This window comes from Amblyomma americanum, chromosome 9 (genome assembly GCF_052857255.1).
Source record: "Amblyomma americanum isolate KBUSLIRL-KWMA chromosome 9, ASM5285725v1, whole genome shotgun sequence".
NCBI classification, from domain to species: Eukaryota; Metazoa; Arthropoda; class Arachnida; order Ixodida; family Ixodidae; genus Amblyomma; species Amblyomma americanum.
Genome location: NC_135505.1, coordinates 143,470,426 through 143,493,193, shown reverse-complemented (window position 1 = coordinate 143,493,193; position 22,768 = coordinate 143,470,426). Strand labels below are relative to the sequence as shown.

At 44.2% G+C, this 22,768-nt stretch overlaps 1 protein-coding gene across 1 annotated transcript; it reads left to right on the top strand.

Annotated features, from left to right (window-relative positions):
* The first annotated feature begins 383 nt into the window (after positions 1-383).
* Positions 384-19,375, top strand: LOC144105681 (venom metalloproteinase antarease TserMP_A-like). Its single transcript, XM_077638789.1, has 13 exons — positions 384-599; positions 3,995-4,167; positions 5,016-5,108; positions 6,506-6,644; positions 7,271-7,428; positions 8,770-8,841; positions 8,939-9,069; positions 9,177-9,226; positions 11,249-11,357; positions 13,248-13,418; positions 14,227-14,362; positions 17,571-17,699; positions 19,236-19,375. Exons 1-13 carry the CDS (start codon positions 518-520, stop codon positions 19,269-19,271), a joined length of 1,479 nt encoding a protein of 492 aa, XP_077494915.1. The 5' UTR covers positions 384-517; the 3' UTR covers positions 19,272-19,375.
* The last annotated feature ends 3,393 nt before the right edge of the window (positions 19,376-22,768 follow it).

The following is a 22,768-nucleotide window of genomic DNA, read 5'->3' as shown; positions in this document are numbered from 1 at the left end:
CCTTTCCTCAAATGCCATTCTCTAAGTGTGGCTTCACGTGCGATGTCAGATTGACGCTATTTATCCGGAGATCCTAGGCTCAGCCACCCAGGCCTTCCAATTCAGCAGCCGAGTGCCTTGTATTATCAACTAGTCATGAACTAGAACGAAACATCGCTCGTAAACTAGTCGTGTTTACTTCTCTGAGAGATTGCAGCCTACCCATTGTTTCGTCTCAAGATGAATGCCTGGTTTCCACGTCTGTTAGGCGACCTTCTGCCGAACGAAAGGCACTTTTCAGTGACATTTGAGGCGCATTTTGTCATCAGGATAAATATTTTTAAGAAAGTCGGTCCGCTTAGGCGCATGGGTCTGCGCTCAAAGGCCGAACCACACTGACGGCAGCAGCCAATAACAACGGTGTGCACTACGTCAGTACTGAGAGGGCTTATCACTGTACTGACCTGCACGACGCATTTAAATTCAACACTGCATCAGGGCTTGCTTTTAACCAGCGACTTCTAGACGGAAGAGTAGCATGTCTTCTAGAATGTTTTTTGCCGGTCTTCGAAAAGTGGAAGCCGTCATTATCTTGATTTTTCTGGCAAGTGCCGTTAAAGGTAAGGCAGGGGTTCAGTTGCTACGTAATGGAATTCTTCATGGCGGTTGTGCCAAAGGCGCGATTATTAATAAAGACGAAGTGGCATTTCAGGTCGGTCACAAAGGTACTAGGAAGATTTGCAGATGTGGCAAGCATATCTTCGTCCGGTTAATGAAGTGTTAGAAGGAATGGGCAATGCAAGTCCCATCATATTTTAACTTTGATGTCTCGATGAACACGATTATGTTTTGGAGTAACATGTGGTTTCGTTCGGTGGTAGGGCACAAGCAAATATCATGAAAATATTACAAGCCACATCATAGGTGAGGTAAATATTAAAAGACGCTACCTGGAATTGAATATCTATTACCTGAAAAGCTTCCGAGCTGCGCATTCTTTCAGCCAATAATGTTTCTTGAAACGTTTAGAGCAATGTAGAAGCTGAACAGGGATGGAGAGAACCACTACTGACCTGAATGAAGAGCGGCAGTACTAAGAGCTCTAACAGTGAAGTCTGACTTACAGACATCCTTTTTTTTTTTTCTCTGCCGGTGTCCAGTTTCCACACAGCGTTCAAGTTTTCTAACATGAGGCACCAACTAACATTTGTCCATGATCTTAATATGAAAAAAGAAATTTTTGTCGTCCTGTCGTTCTGACAGATTTTTATGTTCTATTGCGAAGTTATCTCTTGTTGTGGTACAACTGGCTCTGTCGTTACGACAGGTGAGTGCTCAGTACTACTCAAAATCTTGTTGTCATTATAGAAATTTTCGTTGTCAGGTCCAAAAATACTACAAGAAAATGTGTTGTGACAGCAGAAAATTTTCTACTGCGTTTTTCGATGGGGTATGACTTTTCCAAACCCCTCCTTTCTTTCGTGACCAAAAGATCGCGAACTCAGCAATTTTGAGTCCATGCGAGAACTATGCAAGAGGAAGGCAGCCCTAGATCCGCACAAACTGCTGGAAAGGTTTTTTTTCGACAACCGTACATGTATGTATCCATCAAGTTTCACGAGTATTCGGTGTTAATGAAAACTGCATTCAGCGCTTTTTCGGAGATAGGTCACCGCTACTGTAGGTATTCAGGAAGCTGTCGTGATGTGAGACTGAGGACACCAGATATTTTTTTCTTGGGAAGTATTTATAGTAAGGACCTTGTGGCTATATGCGTGTTCCTACGGCCAGCGAAACACACTTTTGTTGCCGAGTAAACTGTTTTCAAACATAAATTTTTTTTACACACTTTAAGCACCAACTTCTGTCGTCAAGAGCGAGGAGGACTCCGTGAATGGCAGTGAATGGCGGTGTGTCCTGTAATCATGGATTGAGGAAAAAAAATTGTCTTAGCACCACAGCTTGGTTGCAGAAATAGTCGGTGGTGGCAACTCCTGTCTTCTATATTTTTTGCAGAAGGGTTGAAATGCGGGCCAGTTGGTTCATAGAAACTTGAAAAAAAAACCAGTAACAAAAGACAATGGACAAGAGAAGGAGTGTACACACCACAACGACTGGCGTTGTGGCGTGTACACTCCTTTTGTTGTCCATTGTCTTTTGTGACTGGTTTTTTTCAAGTTCATATTTTTTGCCTTTACTACTTATAAAACCCGCGTTTTAATGCAATTAACTTACTTGCCAATAATATGCAGTAATCAATAGATGCAGGTAGTCTTCAAGGTTTCTTTAGTGTCTTTTTGACGACACCAAATTGAGGAAAGCATTAGTCAGCAGGTATCCCAGTGCCTTGAAAAAACCCGAACTCCCTTCGAAAAGTGCCGACTGCCTTAGACATTAAGGCCCCTCTTTTTCCCAAATTTTTTTAGGCTTTTCGCCTCTGCCTTAGAAATTTTACGTACAATTCCCAACATTTTTAACATTCTTAACGATTTTAACTGTTAATATGTAACGGGCGGTAGTATTTGTAGCCGATTTTAAAGAGAGCTGAATCAGTTGTGGTACGTACTACAGTTTTGTAAAAAATTACGCAGGGCACTTAAAACTATTTGCTAGCTATGAAGGTGGAAGCATTTGACTTCTTTTTAATCCACTCACAAATCCACTGCAAACCACCCTTAGCGCACCCTAATCCCCCAAATCTACCTTTACCTCACGTATTCCACTCTTAATCCACCACAATACACACAGAATTTCTACTCAATCCACCAGTCTACCCAAATCCAACCTAACTGAACGTATTCCGCCCGCCGCGGTGGCTCCGTGGTTATTGCGCTCGGCTTCTGACCCAAAAGACGCGGGTTCGATCCCGGCCGCGGCAGCTGAATTTCGATGGAGGCGAAATTCTAGAGGCCCGTGTGCTGTGCGATGCCAGGGCACGTTAAAGAACCCCAGGTGGTCGAAGTCTCCGGAGCCTTTCACTACGGCGTCTCTCATAGCCTGAGTCGCTGTGGGACGTTAAACCACCATAAACCAAACCAAACCTGAACGTGTTCCGCCCTTAATCCATCGCAATCGAGCAGAATTCACTCGTGATTTAATACAATCTGCCATAATCGATCTTATTGCAACATACTATAACTTATTTCACTGTAATCCAACTTAATCCTGCGTAGTCTACCTTTATTCCACCTCAGTCCTCCAGAATTCACACCAAATTTACCATAATCCACCGTAATCCACTAAATCCACCCTAGTAGTACTTAAACTAATGTAATCTAGTGTCTCATAGAAAAGTGGGAGTTTGGACAAGTTTCTCATGGCTCTAACCATAGCCCATGCACGAACTTGGAGTGCGAACGACGGTAGCAGACGACACTAGTGAGACGTTTTGATTTTTCACAATGGGAAAACGAAAGCTTCTATAGTGTACTAATGTAAGCGATAACAATGTTTTTCAAATAATATCTGCCCTTAAAACTGTGTCTGTTAACGACAAAAAATTGTTTTCGACGGTTAGCTATATTTGGCAGCATGAAAAGAAAGCCCTATCTCGTCATGGGCAAAATTGGCGATCGTTTAGGCTTATCTGCGTTTCTGCTCACTTATTGCACTGTACAGTGCGCATATTTTATTACAGGACACAGCGGTGTCACTCAGAGCGGCGTAAAAAGCGCTCACATACCATTACGCAGAAGTTTCATGACCAGTAGAAAAGTTTTAAAACACAGTGGTGATATGCTCCCCTGGTGTAGTAGTACTAGTGAGTGGTTCATTAAAGTAATAAAAAGGATGAAAAAGATTTTTGCTGGCCCCTGAATCTGCCGTCGACACTGAAGCATCTGAGCTGGGGCAGCGGAAATAAAAGATAGCAGGCAGAATGCAGAAACGAAATGAAAGAGGTGAGGGGACAGGAAGAGAGGATAGGGGGGAGAGGTAATATACACAAGAACTATTCACACAATAAAAAATATGTGCAGGCCCCCATTGACTCTCTCGATTTGCATTTGCGACGAAGGTGGGCCGCAGCCGAGGCTGGTCTACCCGAGACTCCTTGAAGAGCGGGCTGCAGACGGCGCCAAGCTGGTGCACATACACGAAGACCTCACCCTCAGCTTGCTCAGAGCGTCCGTTGCGGCTCCTACCCTTATTGTTCACGAGTTCGAAAATGGCACACCGGCTGTCAGCTTCGTAAGTGCACAACAAAGCCTGCTGGAGCACTCTTTTTCTTAACATTGTTCTCGGCTCTACGATGGCGAGGCAATGAGCTATATGCTAGTATTGTCCCGTACAATGCAGGTAAACAAAAGAGGGTTTGCAGTGGCCTTATATTGTTTTGTCCAAGAAAAGAAAGATGACATTGACCTTAGTGCTACAGCGGTCCTTAATGCTTTGGCTGAATGGTCCAAAAGAGCACAGTTTCCAAAAAAAAAAACTGCCTGAACGTTGAAGACATTCACTGCACTGTTTATCATAGATGAAAGGTGCTATCACAATTTGGAGGCTGCTTACAGTGATGGGTACTCAGAAGGCAACGTTGATGTCAGCTATGAAGTGACGTCAAGGGATCGATCATGACGTACGACGTGCACGTCGAAGTCTAGTGGAGTGAAAAAAAAAAACCCTGGTGGTACGTCAGATTTAGGGTTATTAACTCTTTTCAAAGTGCATATTAGAAGTTTTGAAATGCCAGGACATTCAGTCTGGCAAGTTTCAGCGCGCATATGCAAAACTGGGACGTCTGAGACAAGTAAATTTCAGGAGCGTTTGTTTTCAGAGTTAAATATAATACAGATCTATAGTTGTACAAAGCTAAGTTTCGCTAATTAAATGAGTGGTTTGCAGTTGTAAGAAAGGAAACAGAGTACTTTAGAGATCTCTCAACACCGAAATAACATTATCATTTCTCACTGCGCCTTTTTGCACACATTCCTTGATTGGCCAGTTTCAACAGTTTTGCAATGAGGCTCCTGCAGAAATGAGGCTGTAAGTGAAAAGAAACACGACACAACACCTTCTATGATTTGCTGTATTTCTAGATAAGAGGTGAAGATATCGACGGAAATCTTTACGAAGATGAGAAACACTTCGCCACGGTCGCAGTAAGGGCTGAATCCGACGCTTTGGAGCTGGTAAGCTTCTCGAAGAATTTTTCTTGTCGCTTGCATACGGTCCACATTAGGGAATGTTAACCTTGCTGAGTTGCAACCTTTGCAAAACTAGTCTTAGATTAAGCATGAGGCTCTGCGTCCAACCCAGCGTGTGGTGAGACATCACGTAGTTCGTATGGCAATATACCGTAATTTTTTTTACACAAGTTTTTCTTTAGCATGAATGAAGACTGCACTGCGTGCGTTATTTGCAGGCGAGAGCAGCACGACGTTGCTTAGAGAAATTAAGTTAGGTTGTAGGACGTCGATGTCGTCAGGTCTGTTAAACACAAACAGAGCAAGCCACAAAGTGAGCTAAGCAACGCAAGGAGATTTGACAATGCAGCTTTCTGTTGAGTACTTCGATGGGATTCTGGCTACAAAGGCCGCATCAGTATATCAGTGCATTATTCGTGTGCGGAAATGCTTTTATTAACGTATCCATTCAGCCTGCCACTGCCCATAGCGTTACCAGTTAATGTAGCACAGGCCGTCAGGCTTAAGTCGCAGTAAATTGCTGGAGGTTATCAGATGTCTAGGCTGGGAGCTTGATGATGTTCATTTCTGCTGCCCTAATAAGAGCGCAGAAAAAAAGCTGACGAGTGTTGAACCGAGACTCCCCTATTTTACACGAATTAAAATACCTTATTACAAAATATTATCCAAAGACCCCACCCCCCCCCCCCCTTTCCCCGTCCCCTCCGCACCTCCTATCACGTAGCCTCTTCTCTGCTTCTCCTACACACACCAAAGGCAAGTAGCCGTAATATGTTCCAACTCTCGCAACGCCGATGTCGCCATTGTTTGCCTCATTAATGTGCACTCAAGTTTGTTTAAATTTTTGTTCATTCGCACGATTTGCTTGAAGAGCTCTTAGAGGTGTTGTGGGTACAGGGAAAAAAAAGACATTTCATAATTGTTCCACTCTTTGTATGTTTTCCAGTAATTTTTATTTCAGTGTTGGCCGTTGTTAGCTGACGTATTCATGCGTATTACTGCAAACTTTTTGCCATTGTATTATCTCCATGCACTTAACCACCCTACAATAGAGCTTTCTGGCGATGTAGGTACTCTGAATAAATAAGTAAATTGAGAGTTACCGCCGGCAGCCAGCAGTGCAGGTTGACTTTAATAGAAAGGCAGCGTAATACGGTATGGGCATATGAGTGCGATCGCTCTAGTCAACCATAAAGCTTTTAGGAACGGAACCTGTACAGAACAAAGGCTTGTCTGTGCTATGGTGCAAGAATCCCTGTGGCCGCGTTCTTTGGACTGTCCTATAGTAAAGAGAAATTTTTGCTAACGTAAAACAACTTCCGATAATGAGCAATAAAAGTCAGACTGTTCTTAACCTTTCTGTTTTTATTTACAACTTACAGGATGGCGTTATCGGACCGCGTCACAGGATCGCTCCTGCACCAACCATGGAAAGATCCGTTGAAGGGCACGTGCCGCACAACATCTACGAAATTGAGGAGGAGATTGGGGCCAGATACGATGCCCTCCTCCCAAAGAGAGGTTTGTTTCTGTGCTGTGGTGTAGAGAAATATACTCAGTACCCGATGCACTCAAGCCATGCACAAGTGTGATAGTAGCGTACACTACAGTGCACACGTATAATTGTTCTTCAGTCATACTAACTACGGCGCTTTACCATTCCGGCATTCATAGATTTCTTTCTATAAAGGCATAAATTAAGTGGTTTGTATAGAAATCTGTGCAAGTAGTATCGTTCTTATTATTCTCGGTTCAGCAAAGGTTTTTTTTTATATATTCATGTCTACACAGTTTTGCTTCGTTCCTGAACAAGACAAGAAGCAATTCAGTGCGGCCTCAATCAGTGAGAGCAAAACGTTTTGGTGCCCGCTGCTCATTATTAGGTTTACAAGTATTTAACAGCTATAGCTGGAGAATGGAGACGAGAGCTTAAAGTGGCAGCTTCGGATGTTAAGTTTATTCAATAAAAGCACATTGAATGATGCACCACTGGTTGTTAAGAGTTAATGTATGTGCATTGTTTTCGCCAGTAGTTTCTGTTCGCAAAAATAATAAAAATGACTTTACGAGGACGACATCTACGACGCGCAGATGTGTAGTTTCGTGCAGAGGTTTTCAGTACTGATTTCTTCTTTCATATATTTCAGATGAAGCCGCCCTGAAAAGGAAGAGGCGGTACAAACGTCACGGAAGGGTTCCTGAGAAAGTCACAATAGAGTTGTTTGTCATATCAGATCAGAAGCACCAAAAGCACTTCGACAAGACTAAAGCGTTGCTCCAATACATGTGCGTCATAATTAACAGCGTGAGTTACTCGAGACATTTCTCCTTTTTATCTCCTAGCTGAACCATGCATGCGCAATCAAAAGCATTTGTACAAGTACCGATGCATCATTTGCTGACCCAATACGGTTTGTAGTTTCATAGTTTGTTGATGCAGTCTGCAGAGTCATGTGACATGTTACCTGTGCAAACAAGATACACAAGACACATACTTGAAAATTTTGGAGTGAAATTAAAGATATACAATAACTTAACTGCATAATTGTTGGTTTCCTGCGCTTCTACCTCGCGATCTGAAAGCTAGAGAGACTGGAGTTGGCTTTACCACGAAACAAAAGCTAGACAGCTTATTTGGCAACGGCGAAAGGTCACGTGAAACAGACTGCATACTCTATACTCTTCGCAGCAGCTTAATGTACACCTCTAAATTTGCCTTCATATTCGGCAGCCTTAAATTAAATGTAGAGATTGATTTCGCCCAGCGGTTCAAGCTGTGCCTCCCCACCAATCCTGGGAAGTTTATTCTGAATGCATTCCTTAGGATGAAGCTCAAAAATTTTAATTAAAATAAAGGTGACTCTGCCTGGGCCACTAAGGTATACAACAGTGTTAAAACTAATTAGGAAGAAAAATGAATGAGCGCAAGGGAGTGCAAAGAGAAATTCCATGCACCCGTAGCTGAAAATAAATTGAAATAAAAAATATGCCACAAATTAATCCCATAGCTGAAGGGGAGAAAGCCGGGATATGCGGGCCTGGCCTTTCTTTCACCTTGAAACGATGGGAAAAGGTGAGTGGGGTTTTCTATGCAACGCCACCTGGAAGACGTCGGGGTTTTCGCTCAAAGGGAGTCTTGTTTAAAATATTTAACGTTTCGGCTCCCACACTGCCACTTCAAGGTACTGTGGTGGCCGAAACGCGAAGTATTCTTTCATTTCTGTGTTGTATTTGTGTTTCCCTCGCTATTGTGATGGCTATCAAATCTGCGGGCACATATTCTCATCTCTAAAGCTGTTATCACCACGTCGTCACCTATCACGAATCTTTCTTATCTTCCCGTTCCCCGGTGCCGAGTAGCGGGCCAGATATCCGGCTGACCTCTTTGCTCTTCTTATCATTAAACTTATCTCTCTGTCACGTCATAGTCATGTCCGCCCCAGCCAAATGGGTTGCCGTCAAACATCGGACATCGCGATAGGCACTGATAGTATGCGAGGCCTTAATCGGATGTACATTTTTAACTTTCATGCCTCTTTTTGTTAAAGCGTATTATTCGTGAAACACAATCTCCGCTTTAAGGATACGGATACATACGCAGATACTTAACATTGTATCCACACACTGCCACATCTTCTCCTTCCAGGCGAACCTGCGGTTCAAGGATACCGTCGCTCCCCAAGTGAAGCTCCTGTTGGTAGGACTCGAAAGAAGCCAGGTGACTACTACGCTCTTCTGCTTGTCCCGGTGACACGCTACATCGTTGTGCGCTGCCCTTGCTTAAAACCTGTTTATTGTTTGTTTTTGTTTAATAGGATACTGAACCTTACGTGCACGGTAACCGCAAATACTTGCACGACACACAGACGCTGCACAAGTTGAGGAAATACGTTGACCAGAAGAAGCGAGAATATGGATACCCCGATGTAGTGTACCTCATGACCGGGTAACTAGGGCCGCCAATTCTTCAACTTCGTGCGGGTTCTTCTTGCGATCATGATGTTTTTATCGCGGTGTGGCGCTGAACGCTATTTCTTGGTCGTTTTCTTTCAGACGTGACATGTACGCTATGGATAGCGGGGTACCGGACACTGGCAGCAAAGGTGAACCCGAAATATTTGTGCGGTTCTATAGTTATGAGGCACCAAGGTGCAACTATTAACGTGATGGCGTTAAAGGCCCCGTTCTGCAGAAGATCCGGTGTCGGCGTTGTGAGAGAAAAATCACGATCATGGCTACAGCAGGTGGCCCCCAGAGAGCAACCTAGGAGAGAGGTGGGCCACCTAGGTCATGTGACGTTGCGGTGTCATTACAACCTGACCACCGGATTGTGAACAAACTGCCAACCGTGGCAGATGGCAGTTAAATTAATGATTGGTCGCTCGAGAAGAGCAACCTGCGTCGTACAAGGCACACCCGTGACCGCACCTGCCATCGCAGGACTCCCTGTGGTCTATGGATGTAAGGTAGAGAATGACCGTTTGCATATATGGGAATCTAACTCACTTCGCTATCCCGACATACTCTTAAAACGGATCTTAAATGTCCCCATACAAATTTTTTTGTTTCCCTTAGTGCCTCTTTGTTTGCTTTTGGTTTGGTCAGTTTTTTTTTTTTGTAAAGACGTATTTTCTTGTATTTGCTTCTCAAAATTTTCAGGTCAAATTGGAATCTCTTTCTCGCCCCTCGGTTCAAACTCGCAGTGTTGGTGATGAGTTTGTAAAGACTCCTAGATCGGCGACTGCAAGAGAACAGCAGTGCGGTCCAGCCTCAGGGGCCCGCAAATGTAAAAGCTTGCTAGCTTTGTTGAGAAGAATTTCAGGGCAAGGGAGCCGCTTTGCACTCTTAAGGCTAGGTTAAGTGTTATGTGACGGGGAAAGAAAGAACAGTACCCGTGTCGTCGACGTGATGTCCAAAGAGGACTCCAGGCTGGTGAAAGGACACATTAACACTACAGAGTCATACTCTTAACTCGGGGTTTATATGTCCCCTGAATTTTCTTAGTCTTTTGTATAACCTATAAAATCTCTATTAAGTTTAAAAGTAGCCCCTCTGTCATTAATAACAGTAATCATTCAATTAGGCCTAACTTCAATTTGTCCCCAGTGTCCCTTTAAAACGCATGTAAAGTTAACCAAACTTTTTGTTCCACCTTGAAGATTTTTGTACATTTTTTCTTTTTTGAAGCATTCTGAACAGAATGTTATCACTGAAATAATTTCTGCTCTTTGCCAACCTTGCTTATTGGAAGGTTTTTGAAGCAGCTGACAACCCTGCAGTTTCCCAGCAGCTGAAATTAAAATGCGAGTAAAAGAAATTTCTTAGGCTTAGCTCTATAAGCGCTGTAGCCTTTTGCTTATGCGTTATTTATTAGCTCATATTTTCTGATTTCTCGCCCTTCTCCGCCCGTTTATTGCTTCAAAGCTTGAAAAACTTGCGGATTGAAATCTGTGTAATCTGTAGCATCCGCAGCATTTGCTGAGTGTCATGCCCAACATTCTTGGATAAGCATTCTGAATATTGCAAATTTGTAAGGTGATGACATGCAAAATATTGAAGGTAATGGTCCATTCATCCGATATGTTGCAAAATCGATCTTTTATAGCGTTTTCATCGCCAGCAGCGATCAATTGAGACTGTCATAGGGAACAAATGGGGGACGCTTTTGACAATAGCAAGAACATTAATAGCGAAAAAAATGCAAGCCTGCCGACGGGAGATCTGCGGATGCATTAATTGTTTTAGTGATAGTGAAATCTTACAATATATGAAAAAAAATATGTGTTCGTAAACTCTTTCCTGTTCAAGAACGCTTTTGTGCAGAATTGTTGGGCATAGACACTGGATGGCGGTGCCTTAATTGTGTCGCCATATCAATGTCGACGTCATGTCGATGTCAATGGCATTCGTCATGTCGATCTCAATGTCACACTGTTGTGCACTTTTCAGTCCTTACTTAAAGGTCGTGGTCCGTGCTTAATTCTTTTAAATCTTTCCTGGACGCGTCTCCAGCTCCGCTCGTTGGACCTTTGAAAGAGCGTTTACTGGGCTCACAAATACAAACTAGACAAGATGTTTCCACGTTGTACACTCCGTATAATTTTCGCCTCTCTTTCTCTGCGCAGGGGTTGCCTCCGTGGGCGGCGTCTGCACCAAGGGAAGAGTGGCCATCGGTGAAGACACTCCAGGGTCGTACGACGGGATGCACGCCTTCACCCATGAGACGGCGCACTTGTAAGTCGATCATCATCCCATGTCTCAAAACACGTGCTTCCAAGGAGCTGTTTAACTGAGTTCCGATTACTACAACGAGAACTTCATAAGGAATTTCCTCCTGGGTGAACGACATCGCAATTGTCACCACTGAGTAGAATGCTGTTACCCAAAACAAACTCCCCATTTAATCGGCAGGTGGTGATGATGATGTTAATGTTTTTTTTATGGCTCAAGGGCATCTGTGGCCAAAGAGCGCCATGGCAAAGAGTATATTTCTTCTACTCAAGGTGGGGTCAAAGACTCATTTCCCAAGCATTTAACCCTAAATAAACCGAGCACCGGACTAGGGGAAAGCTTGTACTCTTTGTATCACCGACGGGTACTCGGCGGCACCAGGGATCGAGTCCCGCACCTCCCATACGCGAGGTAGGTGCTCAGACCACTAGGCACCGCTGCGGTGATAGGCAGGTGGCTTCGCGCCGTAAGTAACAATATATGTGAAATGAATGCTCTCGGAAATGTGGCCCCTGTACTCACCTGGACAATCGAAGTGGATGACTTCGTGCGGTAGGAAGATTTAGATTGTAGTGAAGGGCTCCGGAAATTTCGACAACTTGGGGTTTTTAACGTGCACTGACATCGCACTGTACACGAGCCTTTAGCATTTCACCTCCATCGAAATTCGACCGCCGCGGCCGGAATCGAACCCGCGTCTTTCGGGTCAGCACCCGAGTGCCATAAGCACTGAGCGACCGAGGCGACGGTGGTGGGAAGTATGCTGACTAACGCTGTCATTCCTTCACTTTCGTAGTGAGTGAAGAATGCTGAATCCTGCACCTTCCCAAATTTAGTTTGAAAAAGAATTTGAATTAATGAATAAATGTGTATAAGAATAATATTGTAGTCAGTTTATTTGAAAGATTCGTAATTAAGCCTCAGTAATAGAAGATGCTGAGTCGGTTAATGTCTTCGTGTGGGCTAGCAGGTCATTCATTTTGAAAACCGACTGCGCAAAAAAAAAAAACAAGGACGACATCGAAGAAACATTTCTTCCATGTCGTCCCAATTTCTTTTACGCTTCCATGTACCACAATGCTGTGACTATCAATATGCTACTTCGCTGTCCACTCTAGCATCTCCGCATCGAAGAGTGGTTCGGAGGTTCTTTCCATTGGTTTCCTTTGTCTTAAGTACTTCCGTAGTAGGGACATCAGAGTAAATTGTACCTTCAACGCTGGATGCGCTTCTTCAATGCTCGACTTCGCCCATTCCATGCAGAATTTCATGAGAAAAACATGTTCCCCTGCACTCTTCATTGAAATGTATATCATCATCAGCCTGACTACGCCCACTGCAGGGCAGAGGCCTCTCCCATGTCTCTCCAATTAACCCTGTCCTTTGCCGGCTGCACCCACCGTATCCCCGCAAACTTCCTAATCTCATCCGCCCACCTAACTTTCTGCCGCTCCCTGCTACGCTTGCCTTCTCTTGGAATCCACTCCGTTACCCTTAAGGACCAGCGGTTGTCTTGCCTTCGCATTACATACCCTGCCCAAGCCCATTTCTTCCTCTTGGATTCAGCTGGGATGTCATTAACCCGAGTTTTTTCTCTCACCCACTCGGCCCGCTTCCGGTCTCTTAACGCTACACGCTACACATATCATTGTTCTTCTCATAGCTCGCTGCGTTGTCCTTAACTTAAGCTGAACCTTTTTCTTCAGCCTCCATGTTTCTGCCCCGTAAATGACTATTGGTAAGATACAGCTGTTGTGTACTTTTCTCTTGAGGGATACTGGTAAACTGCCATAAGTGATCTGAGAAAACCTGCCATATGCGCTCCACCCCATTCTTATTAGTGGCGCAATATGTACTACATACCTGCACCTGTCCTCTCACTTGCGTTCGCAGACTTGGCGCGGCCCATGACGGTGACCTGCCGATGACCCACGTGGTTCCGGGTCACCCAGGGGCACGCGGATGCCCTTTCAAGCAGGGTTACATCATGAGCTACATAAACAACGGGCCTAACCACCACCGCTTTTCCCCCTGCAGCGTCCGGCAGATTCAACTCGTGTTAAAGTAAGTCCTCTAACGACAGTTAAGGCGATGTTTTCTTTGTTGCTAAACCGCTCAAAAAAAAAATCGGTTTCGCAGAGCAGGTTTGAAATTTTCGGGTAGCGTTCAGGCTGCAGGCCGCATTAGTTAAAGTTCACTTGACACTCCACAAGAATAAGCGGGGCGGTAAAGTGAACAGACTGGTTTCAGTAGAAAAACCGTAGAGGTGTTAACTAGAAAAAAACCAACGAAAATAAATTGGATGACACTCAACCCATCCTTAAGAGTACAGTGCGATGGGGTGGTATACCTCCGAACAGGCTATGCACGCTGGCCCTAAAAAACTACGGATTCGATTGATGCTTTGCGTTATCAAAAAGATATTTTTGTTTGGTATCCGCTGTGTGGAGTTCGCATGTCGTAGAGAAACAAAAATAGGAGCCGATACGTAATGAGTTAACAAATTTGGCATGTGAGAAATGATTCTGCTTTCCCTGAGAAGCTTTTCCGCCTTCTAAGCCAGAATTATATCACATGTTTCAGTCATACAATCTTCTTAGGTGTGACACGTGTCAATTATACATGCTTAAAACCGCTATGATATAAAACTAAATGCACTGTTACGACGGCGAAATTAAAATCTTGCAGAGATTTTTAATGGTAGTGATTAAGGACAGCTGCACCACATGCTTGTTGTTGTTGACTTGGGGGATTGACCAGGGTTCAGTGAGGCAAAGAAGAGGGTAAACTTGTTCCAAGTTAATGGTTGTCCCTTGGGTGATCAAAGGGTTACCTTTCTTTATCTATTGTTTTTGCCTTAACCGCGTTTCAGGTATAGAGGTCCAGATTGCTGGAAAGTTAGGTCTAAAGGACACAAGCTGGACGGGCAATACGCCGGTATGCTGGTGAAGCCGCTCGACTTGTGCAAGTATTCAGTACCTGGCAAAACCAGGGTTACAGTGGACTCGGTACGGTATATTTCTTTTAACTTGTGCAATCGGCGACAAAAGCCTCTGTATCGCATGCTCTGTAAAAGAAGCTGACAGCTCTAATATTAGCCGCTGGCTTGAGATCATACTTGTGGATTTGAAGGCTAAAATCCTTTTTCTCGCATCCACAGGTGTTGTCTCCAGCCAAAGGCTAAAAACTCAGCTATCGGCTTTGTTAATGGAGCATGCGGTCGAGACACTTTTGTCCCACACTGTCCACGAACGTCTGTGTAGTGTTTTATGCATGTTTGGAATTTGTTGAAGGCGCCTAGGCTTACTCTGTACTTCGGAAGATGCCCGCCCCTTCCACCTGACTGGCTTTTAACAGGCCCTTAAACACCGACCGCAGGAAATACAATTTCTGCGTTTTCGTAACTCGCAATATTGCGGAGGTTGAACCAGGGTTATTCATGCTGCATCGATAGAAATAAAGGTACACCAGTGACGTGTCTCCTGGCACGAGAGGAGAGAACCCATTCGCCAATCTTGCTTCAGGGCAGGAGGAGAAAGATGCAGTTCGTTGATACCTGACTGGTGCTGAGCATGAAGCAAGGAATAGTCAAGAACTAGCGTTACTTCACGTGGCCGGCCTCCGCGAACCATGACTTCTTGAACCAGTCTCCTTTATTATCTCTGACTCCGAAGTGGTCGAACTCGGCCCCACATATTAGACCGAAGACCCGCTCTTAAAAAATTTGTTTAGACTGTCTAGAGACTGTCCATATACTGCTGTCTTTAAAGTCTATAGACTCTCAATAGACAAACCCTGAAGAACAGTCTATAGGCAATACAAATCTTACAGACAATCTACAGACAATCTGTAGACTTATGGCCGTAAACCTTTTGTAGAATTTTGTCTATAGACTACGAATAAACAAAAAGAAATACCTATAACGAGGCAATAGAGTCTATAAAAAGTCTACGGGCTGTCTATAGACAATTTTTGAAAGGGCGACCTGGCCAATAAAGTGTTCACGGGATGTCACATGCGTTCAACTTTCCACCTTTTATTTTTTCATAATTGGGATTAAGAACCGTCACGGGACGCTCCCACTTGCGTGTTTGTTCCTCCGGCTGCTTCCAGCCGGACGGAGACACAGATAGTAGAGATATTGAATATATTACAAAGACATTGCAGCGTCAACTAAGAGTATCGGGTCTCATTGAGCTATCTGCTTAACGTGTCGAGCAGAATTATGAAGGTTCTTTCATCTCATTCTCAACGACTTTCCTAGGCTGTGAGCGAAGCTAGCGCAAGACTATCGGCAGAAAGAACTGCCGCCGCCCGCGCGGGCTGGTGTCGACACATGTTTGAAAAATATTTAACTAGCACGGCGACAGCCTGACTGCCAGTTAGTGGTCTTAGTATCCGTAGATTTGGTCAAATGTTAAGGGGTAACCCCAAGGTGGAGTAGATTAGCAATAAGAGAATAATTACTCATTATAGTCCACCCAACCTCAGCTAAAAGGCTACAAAGGAAAGCTTTCCTTTCCTAGTTTATTCTTTTGCTCACATAGATGTCTAAGGAGAGGTTGGCGCCTGACAGCACCTTTTCGCATGAAGGAGAAAGTGTGCTAGAAATTCCGGCATAATAAAAAAGAAGAAATACGCCACGCAGAGAATACAATGCGCAGGATAGTAATGCTAGCACGAAATGGAAAATAACAATGGGCAGTGATCAGTCAGGGTGACAGTAAATGTGAAATAATATAAGATTCAGTAAATAAAAAATAAACAAAAATGACAAAAGAGTGCAATAATAAAACATAATCAAAGACATAGGAAGGCGGTACATAAATTGTCTGCCAGGCAGCAAACGATAATGTGATGCACGCAAAACAAACACTGGTGACTGCGAGTGGAGCTACTTCTAGCAAATATCACGGAGGCCGCTGTCTTCCAGAAAACGTTTCAGCTCCACAATTTGCCGTTTTTGTTGGGCATGCGTGGGCCATGGAATCAACGGCTTTCGAAGGCAGACAAGCATTTTATCAAGGGCAGTCACCATTCAACTCAGTCTTGTCCTAACACTCTCAGTCTTGTCCTAACACCCGCTTCACTTGTTAACTTCGGTAGCGGAGGGAATGCTGAAGAAGTTGAAACTTGGAGCTACTGCCAACCAAGTTAGCCGAGGAAAAAACGTATCCGTAATTCCTTACATTCATGTGTTATCGCACAATTTGAAAAGAATAGGAAAACGAGCTGGAGTAGATGTGTTTTCAGCCCCTGTAAAATTGAGGACCTTATGTGCGCGTGTAAATGGGCCAAACAAAACACGTCGCGATGTTCCTGTGTGCCCGAAGAAGCATGAGAAGAAATATGTTCAGTGCCAAGACAACTTGGTATATTCAATTCCTCTGTCTTGTGGTCGGTCGTACGTTGGCCAAACAGGTCGGTGTTTAAGTGAAAGAATTAAGGAGCACAACAATAATGTGAAGAATGCCGTCCGCCATATCGGGATTCACTGTCGTGATTGCTCATGCCGCCCAATGTTCAAGAGCAGTAAAATTATAGCAAAAGCAAAGACCAGCTCACCAGGGAGATAATTGAGGCAACAGAAGTCATGAGGATAGGCACGCAATGCATAAGCACCCCTTCTGTTGCTATCTCGTAAAAAGAACAGGGATACCTATTGTCATAGATTACGTGTTTAGGCAAAGCTTTCGCACAATCACAATGATAGGCTGTGAAACGATATATTTTTTCTTATATTATATTTTTTCTTATTTTGTCGTTTTTCTCTGTTTTTCCGTTGTTCTGTGATACCAGCGTGTATTTAATCACTGCATGGTGCCCTGAATAAATATATTCTGTTGTTAGTTCAGCGCTGTGTTTTGTCCCTTTCTGTTGGGCTTCGAGCCGTTGCGCTGGTTTACAAGAACTAACACTCTCATGTTCTGTGCATTGTCGTCCCTAAAAGACATCTCAGAGGCAGTTGGGTGCGGTGTTTATTCATTATGCTGCAACAGCGCCCAGGAAACGTAACTTGCCATGGAGATACCCTAAAGGCATCCCTGCTGCATGTATCAAGGGTGCGGCATGCCCAGCAAGCCGTTGAACCTACTCAATACTGGGCAGCCGTCTATGAGTCATTTCAGAATGTGCTACGCCTTTATTGCAGTGCATTCCATGCTTGTACCTTTTCTCGACAAGGATAGAAATGGCAGATTTTCTTCTTCTTTGCAGTCGCCTGCCATCATTCAGCGATGCAAAGTGCGGTGTATCCTCGCCGGCAGAAAATCGTTCTTCAGGAACCGGCCGCGCTCGTATTTTGATCTCGAAGCACACGACTTTACAAGTTGCGGGAATGGGAAGGTAAGGAAATTCGTCCTTGGGATCACTACGCGACAGCGCATACAGCTGGTTCGATCGAAAAGCCGTCGACGTAGTCGGCACCGCGTGTCGTAAATAATCAGGGGCTGCGTAAAAAAAATTGCGTCATGCATGCCAACTGTTTGCCGCAGAATATTCTGGATGGTGTCGTAGGTTTCAGCGTTTCGTGCAGCATAAACTTACTAGTTAAATTAGAGCCTAGCTGACAGCAGGGATTCGAACCGGCGACCTCTAATGGGGGCTGCGTAAAAAATGGCATTATCGGAATTTGTGGTTCCAGCGACTGCTTACTGATTGGTGTGTGATAGGCGGTGACAAGTTACTGAAGACTTTCTAATTGATTTATGGAAGAAACGAAAAATTGGAAAAAGGGGGGTCTAAAGGTGTCAAAAATCACAGAATGAAAAGCCAATGCTTGGTGATGCTAATTAAGAAATTTCAGAGCGTGTAATTGATCAGTTAAACAATTGAAAAAGTTAAAAAATGAAAAATGCGTTCAAAGGTGCCAAACTGCTCAGAATGCAAAACCTAACCCACACATAACCCACTACATATCGCGTCATACTCTTAAAGCGGTTCTTAAGTGTCGTCTCCAATGTTCTTTTAATATCGATTGGTAGCTCAGATAATTTCATTGCCATCCTCGATACACACATATCCTCATAACAACCAAAGTTTCATTACTGCCCTCAGTGTACTCTGAATGTGAACAATTTATTATTCTTTATTAAGCCGATGGGCTCTTTTTAAGTTGCAACAGCATTGGCAAGGGACGAGCGCGCTGTCAGTATTGACACAACTCGAGCAAAAGCGAACTGCTTCAAGAGATATCCCTGACGGGACTCTGCTGCAATGATCTATTTCAGCTGCTTTTTGGAGTGATTCAGTCTTAATGCGTGGTAATACGCAAGTAAATGTTGAATTGAGATGTTTACAGTCAGGGTAATAATTTTATAGTCCACCTTCACAAAATACTATTGAAACGCTTTTACATAAACAGTAGCGCAATTTGTTTTGATAATCATTCTTTGCTAGTTTTGTCTCATTTCGCACAATTTACCAACAACGAAACCTTTGTTTGGGCTAGTTGGCTTGAGTTTCTTGGAAGCAGAGCGCTAAAATCACAAGAGCGGCACAACAGACAGGACTTGCGCTGACTGTCAACTTTAATCCAGAAGACATCACATGAGGATTATATAGGCATCAATCAATCGCAACCAGTCGGGGAGCATTCGCAGTAATGAAACTCGCCGTCAAGAGCAAGATCAGGTGCAGGTTTTCCCGGCACCTGACATATCGACGAAGACTACTCCTTGGATTGTAGAATAAAGACTAACACTGCAGAATAGACAAAAAAAAATTGATGAATAATGATACGCGTTGCGCTCATCTGATAGCACGGTTATCGGCTTGCAAATCCTTACAACAAAAGACATTGACACTTCTGCTTTTGAAATGAACTGATGAAATGAAGCAACACGCCCGCACGAATGTTCTACTTCTGCCTTTCGGTTGCAGGTTTGCGTCCGTGGAATATGCGGCAAAAAACCTTGACAACAGCCTGGGTAAAACAAGATAGTTCAGCTTCCGAAGCATACTAAAACCAACGGCACAGCGGCAAAAGCGATTGCGTGAGTGCTTTGTTGAAGAACACTCCCAAAAATAAATTCTCTGCGAAAAAGCTTGATTGTGGTTCGTCGTTATGTTTCGCGTTTAGCAACTATTTTTTGAAAAAGAAAACTAAGCATATGATGTTTATGACGCCTTATAGTAGCCAGCGGCCGGAAATGACCCCAAAGAAGTGGCCTTAAAATGAGTACCTATAGAGGCCCAACTTTGCCTGTTTTCTTCTTTGTAATGGTGGATAAGAGAACAGAGTAGAATAATTTACTTGCATGGATCACCAAAGAAGCGTCACCAACGACCAGTGAATCTGCTATTACTGAATTTCTGCTGTCATGAAGTACTGAGTATTGTCTGAGATTAAGCAGAGTTTTGGTGATTAGAGTACTGTCACAATGTTTGCTGCATTCAGATGAACTACCACAAGCTGTTCAAAATAAAAATTGCTGAGCGCCATCAGTTTGACAGCTAAGCTCAATGGCGGTGACAATTCGTGCTAACCTCCAGACCTTTGCGGTTGCTTCTAACTAGAATTTGGTTTGTATTTTCGGAACCTGTAGGGTGGAAAACAGCATTGGCAGGGTTCATTTCATGACATTCTCTTTTTGCTTTCCTGAGCCGATATGTTATGTGTTACGCTATTGTCGATCCATAGTTTCCGGTTTCGATACTTTAGTAGCGTGAAAATCTACACCAAAAATGCCCCCATTGCCAACCGGAAGTGTTCCGTATTTTGCCAGTGAAAATCTACACCAAATCTGCTCCCTTTGCCAACCGCATGCTGCTCTGTAATTTTTAGCGCAGAAAACTACCCCAAATCTAACGGAGAATATCAGACCTCGATTAGGGAGGACACTAGAGCAGAAGCCATTTTACACCAATCTGGGTTGATTTGTGTTTAGTGTGTACGCTATTACCCGGTTCTTCTCTTTGGCAATGGTGCGGATATCCGCACATCTCGTTAAAAAGGAAACTGCCACATCTAAATGTAATACTAGCATTCCATAACCCCGCAAAGAGACCACAGGCTAGCATAGCTCAGGCTCAATTAATAACGTTTCCACTGGTAATCGTGAAAATAAACCAATGATCAATTATCTAAAGGTGAGCATTTGATTCAGTCATTCAGTTATTGGCTGTTTCGCACACTCACGATGACTACTACGGTAGTGTTGACGAAAACTTCGGAAAAACCTAAGAAAGAGGGTCTTAAAATTAACGTGCAGAAAAGCAATGTTCAGCAGTTTCGCAAGGGAACAGCAGTTCACAATTGGTAGCGAGGTGCTGGAAGTGGTAAAGGAATAGATTTACTTAGAATAGGTAGTTACCGCTGATCATGATCATGAGAGCGAAATAACTAGAATAACAATGGGGTGGAGCGCATATGGCAGGTTCTCTCCAATCATGAACGGCAGTTTACCTATATAACCCAAGACAAAAGTATACAACAGCTGTTTCTTACCGGTACTCAACTACGGGGCAGAAACGTGGAGGCCAACGAAAAGGATTAAGCTCAAGTTAAGGCCAATGCAGCAAGCTATGGAAAAAAAATTATAGGTGTAACTTTAAGAGACAGGAAGTGGGCAGAGTGGGTGAGGGAACAAACGCGGGTTCATGACATCCTAGTCGAAACCAGGAGGAAGAAATGGGCTTCGGCAGGGCATGTAATGCGAAGGCAAGATAACCGCTGGTCCTTAAGGGTAACGGAGTGGATTCCAAGAGAAGGCAAGCGTAACAGGCGGCGGCAGAAGGTTAGGTGGGTGGATAAACTTGAGAAGTTTGCGGGCATACGGAAGGCGCAGCTGGCACAGGACAGGGGTAATTGGAGATTCATGGGAGAGGCCTTTGCCTCGCAGTGGGCGTAGTCAGGCTGATGATGAGATTACAACAAGTTTAGGTCTACAGACTACTGGTGTCCTTTCCAAATAAGTCTGCACTCACCTCTCTTTTCAATATATCTTCGGGAGGACACTCCGCCCAGATGACGTCTGCGTCCTGGAAATGCTGGCCATCCAGAGGACACGCCCGGTCGGCGTCCTCAGCACAGTGGTCCTAGCAGGACTGGCACAAAAGGTGCATACAGGGGAACAGCGATCTCTTCATGCACACCACTCCACAGGCACGGCATATCCTGTTTTGCGGAATCGGCTTTACGAAGCGCAGGGGCCTCCAGTCTAGGTCAGCGGCGAAGCCGACCAACGTGTACTGCTTGCATCAGGGAGGCATCGTTCTTCCAGTCCGCTGTAGCTGCTGTGAAAGCTCAAATAACGGCGATTGCCGCCCCTGCCCAAGGCGCGGTTCTATCTTTACTTTTTTTTAACCGGTCGCCATGGCTACAATCATGGTTTTTAATCTGTCACTTCACGGTAGTCGCATGACGGAGAGCGAGTTCCCGCGCGCCGAGCAGCTTTCTGCTGGCGTCCCGCTTCAACTTTCTGGCGCAGGCGTTTTATAAACGCAAGCATTTCATTCCACTTTGATGGAAGGACAGCGCAAGAAAAGGGACGAGACATTAGCAGGTACACACGAGTTTCCGCACAAACCATGTTTCATAGGCGTCTACAAGACAGAAGGAGGGAGCTGAAAACGATTTACGACATATTACTACAATCAAAATTTACGTGTCCTTTTTAGCGCAAAAAAGATTAGCGCAACCTCTCTTTCGTAATAGCGGAAATATGCGAGTATTCCAGCAGCGTTCAATTACTGTACGCCTACAAACAGACCACTGATAATGCCGAAAAAGGGCGGCGTGTCTTTCTTTTCTGGTCACGCAACAAATAAAAAGAATGTAGCCCCAAACAAGGGTCCGAAAAGAAAAGTCCCACATATCGGAAAAAACCTTTCTCCAGGAGAGACTCATTGGCCAACAGGAAGCAGACAGCCCACTTCACCTACACAACTTTCACCCTTGACTTAGGCGACTGACATGGGCGAAGTTCCATGACACCTGTTTATGATCGCTTTTGCGAGTAGAATATAACACTATTCGAGGTGAAACCTCTTTAAAAATTATGAGATCACTGCGGCACCCGCACTGGAGGAATGCGTAAGCATTTACGCCTCATCGGCCCTCTTTGCCCCTGTTTGCCCGTATTTGCCTGAATTAATGAAGTTCCACCATTGCCAACATTGGATTTTCAAACTTGGCGCCACACCTCGTTTTCAAATTTGGCGCCACGCTTCGCTCCGTCCACACTTCCGGTTTTTCAAATTTGTCTCCACGCTTTAGTCCGTCCACTTCCGGTGCTTTCAACTTTGGCGCCACTTTTGCTCCGGCCCCGTCCACATTTTGGACATTTTAGGATGATTTAATTAACTAGTCACCCCGCATCCACCTCATGATTTCCCCTTCAGGACTGTCTGATGCTCTATCTAATGCCGCCATTATTTTTCTTATAACTCAATTCGTTCGAACGTTATCGTGA

What these genes read in the sequence shown, in the direction of transcription:
- LOC144105681 (XM_077638789.1), top strand. Translation starts at nt 518, where the DNA reads ATGTCTTCTAGAATGTTTTTTGCCGGTCTTCGAAAAGTGGAAGCCGTC. An exon ending in ACCGGACACTGGCAGCAAAG is followed by an intron (nt 9,227 to 11,248) that starts GTGAACCCGAAA and finishes TTCTCTGCGCAG; the next exon opens with GGGTTGCCTCCGTGGGCGGC. An exon ending in CAGATTCAACTCGTGTTAAA is followed by an intron (nt 13,419 to 14,226) that starts GTAAGTCCTCTA and finishes ACCGCGTTTCAG; the next exon opens with GTATAGAGGTCCAGATTGCT.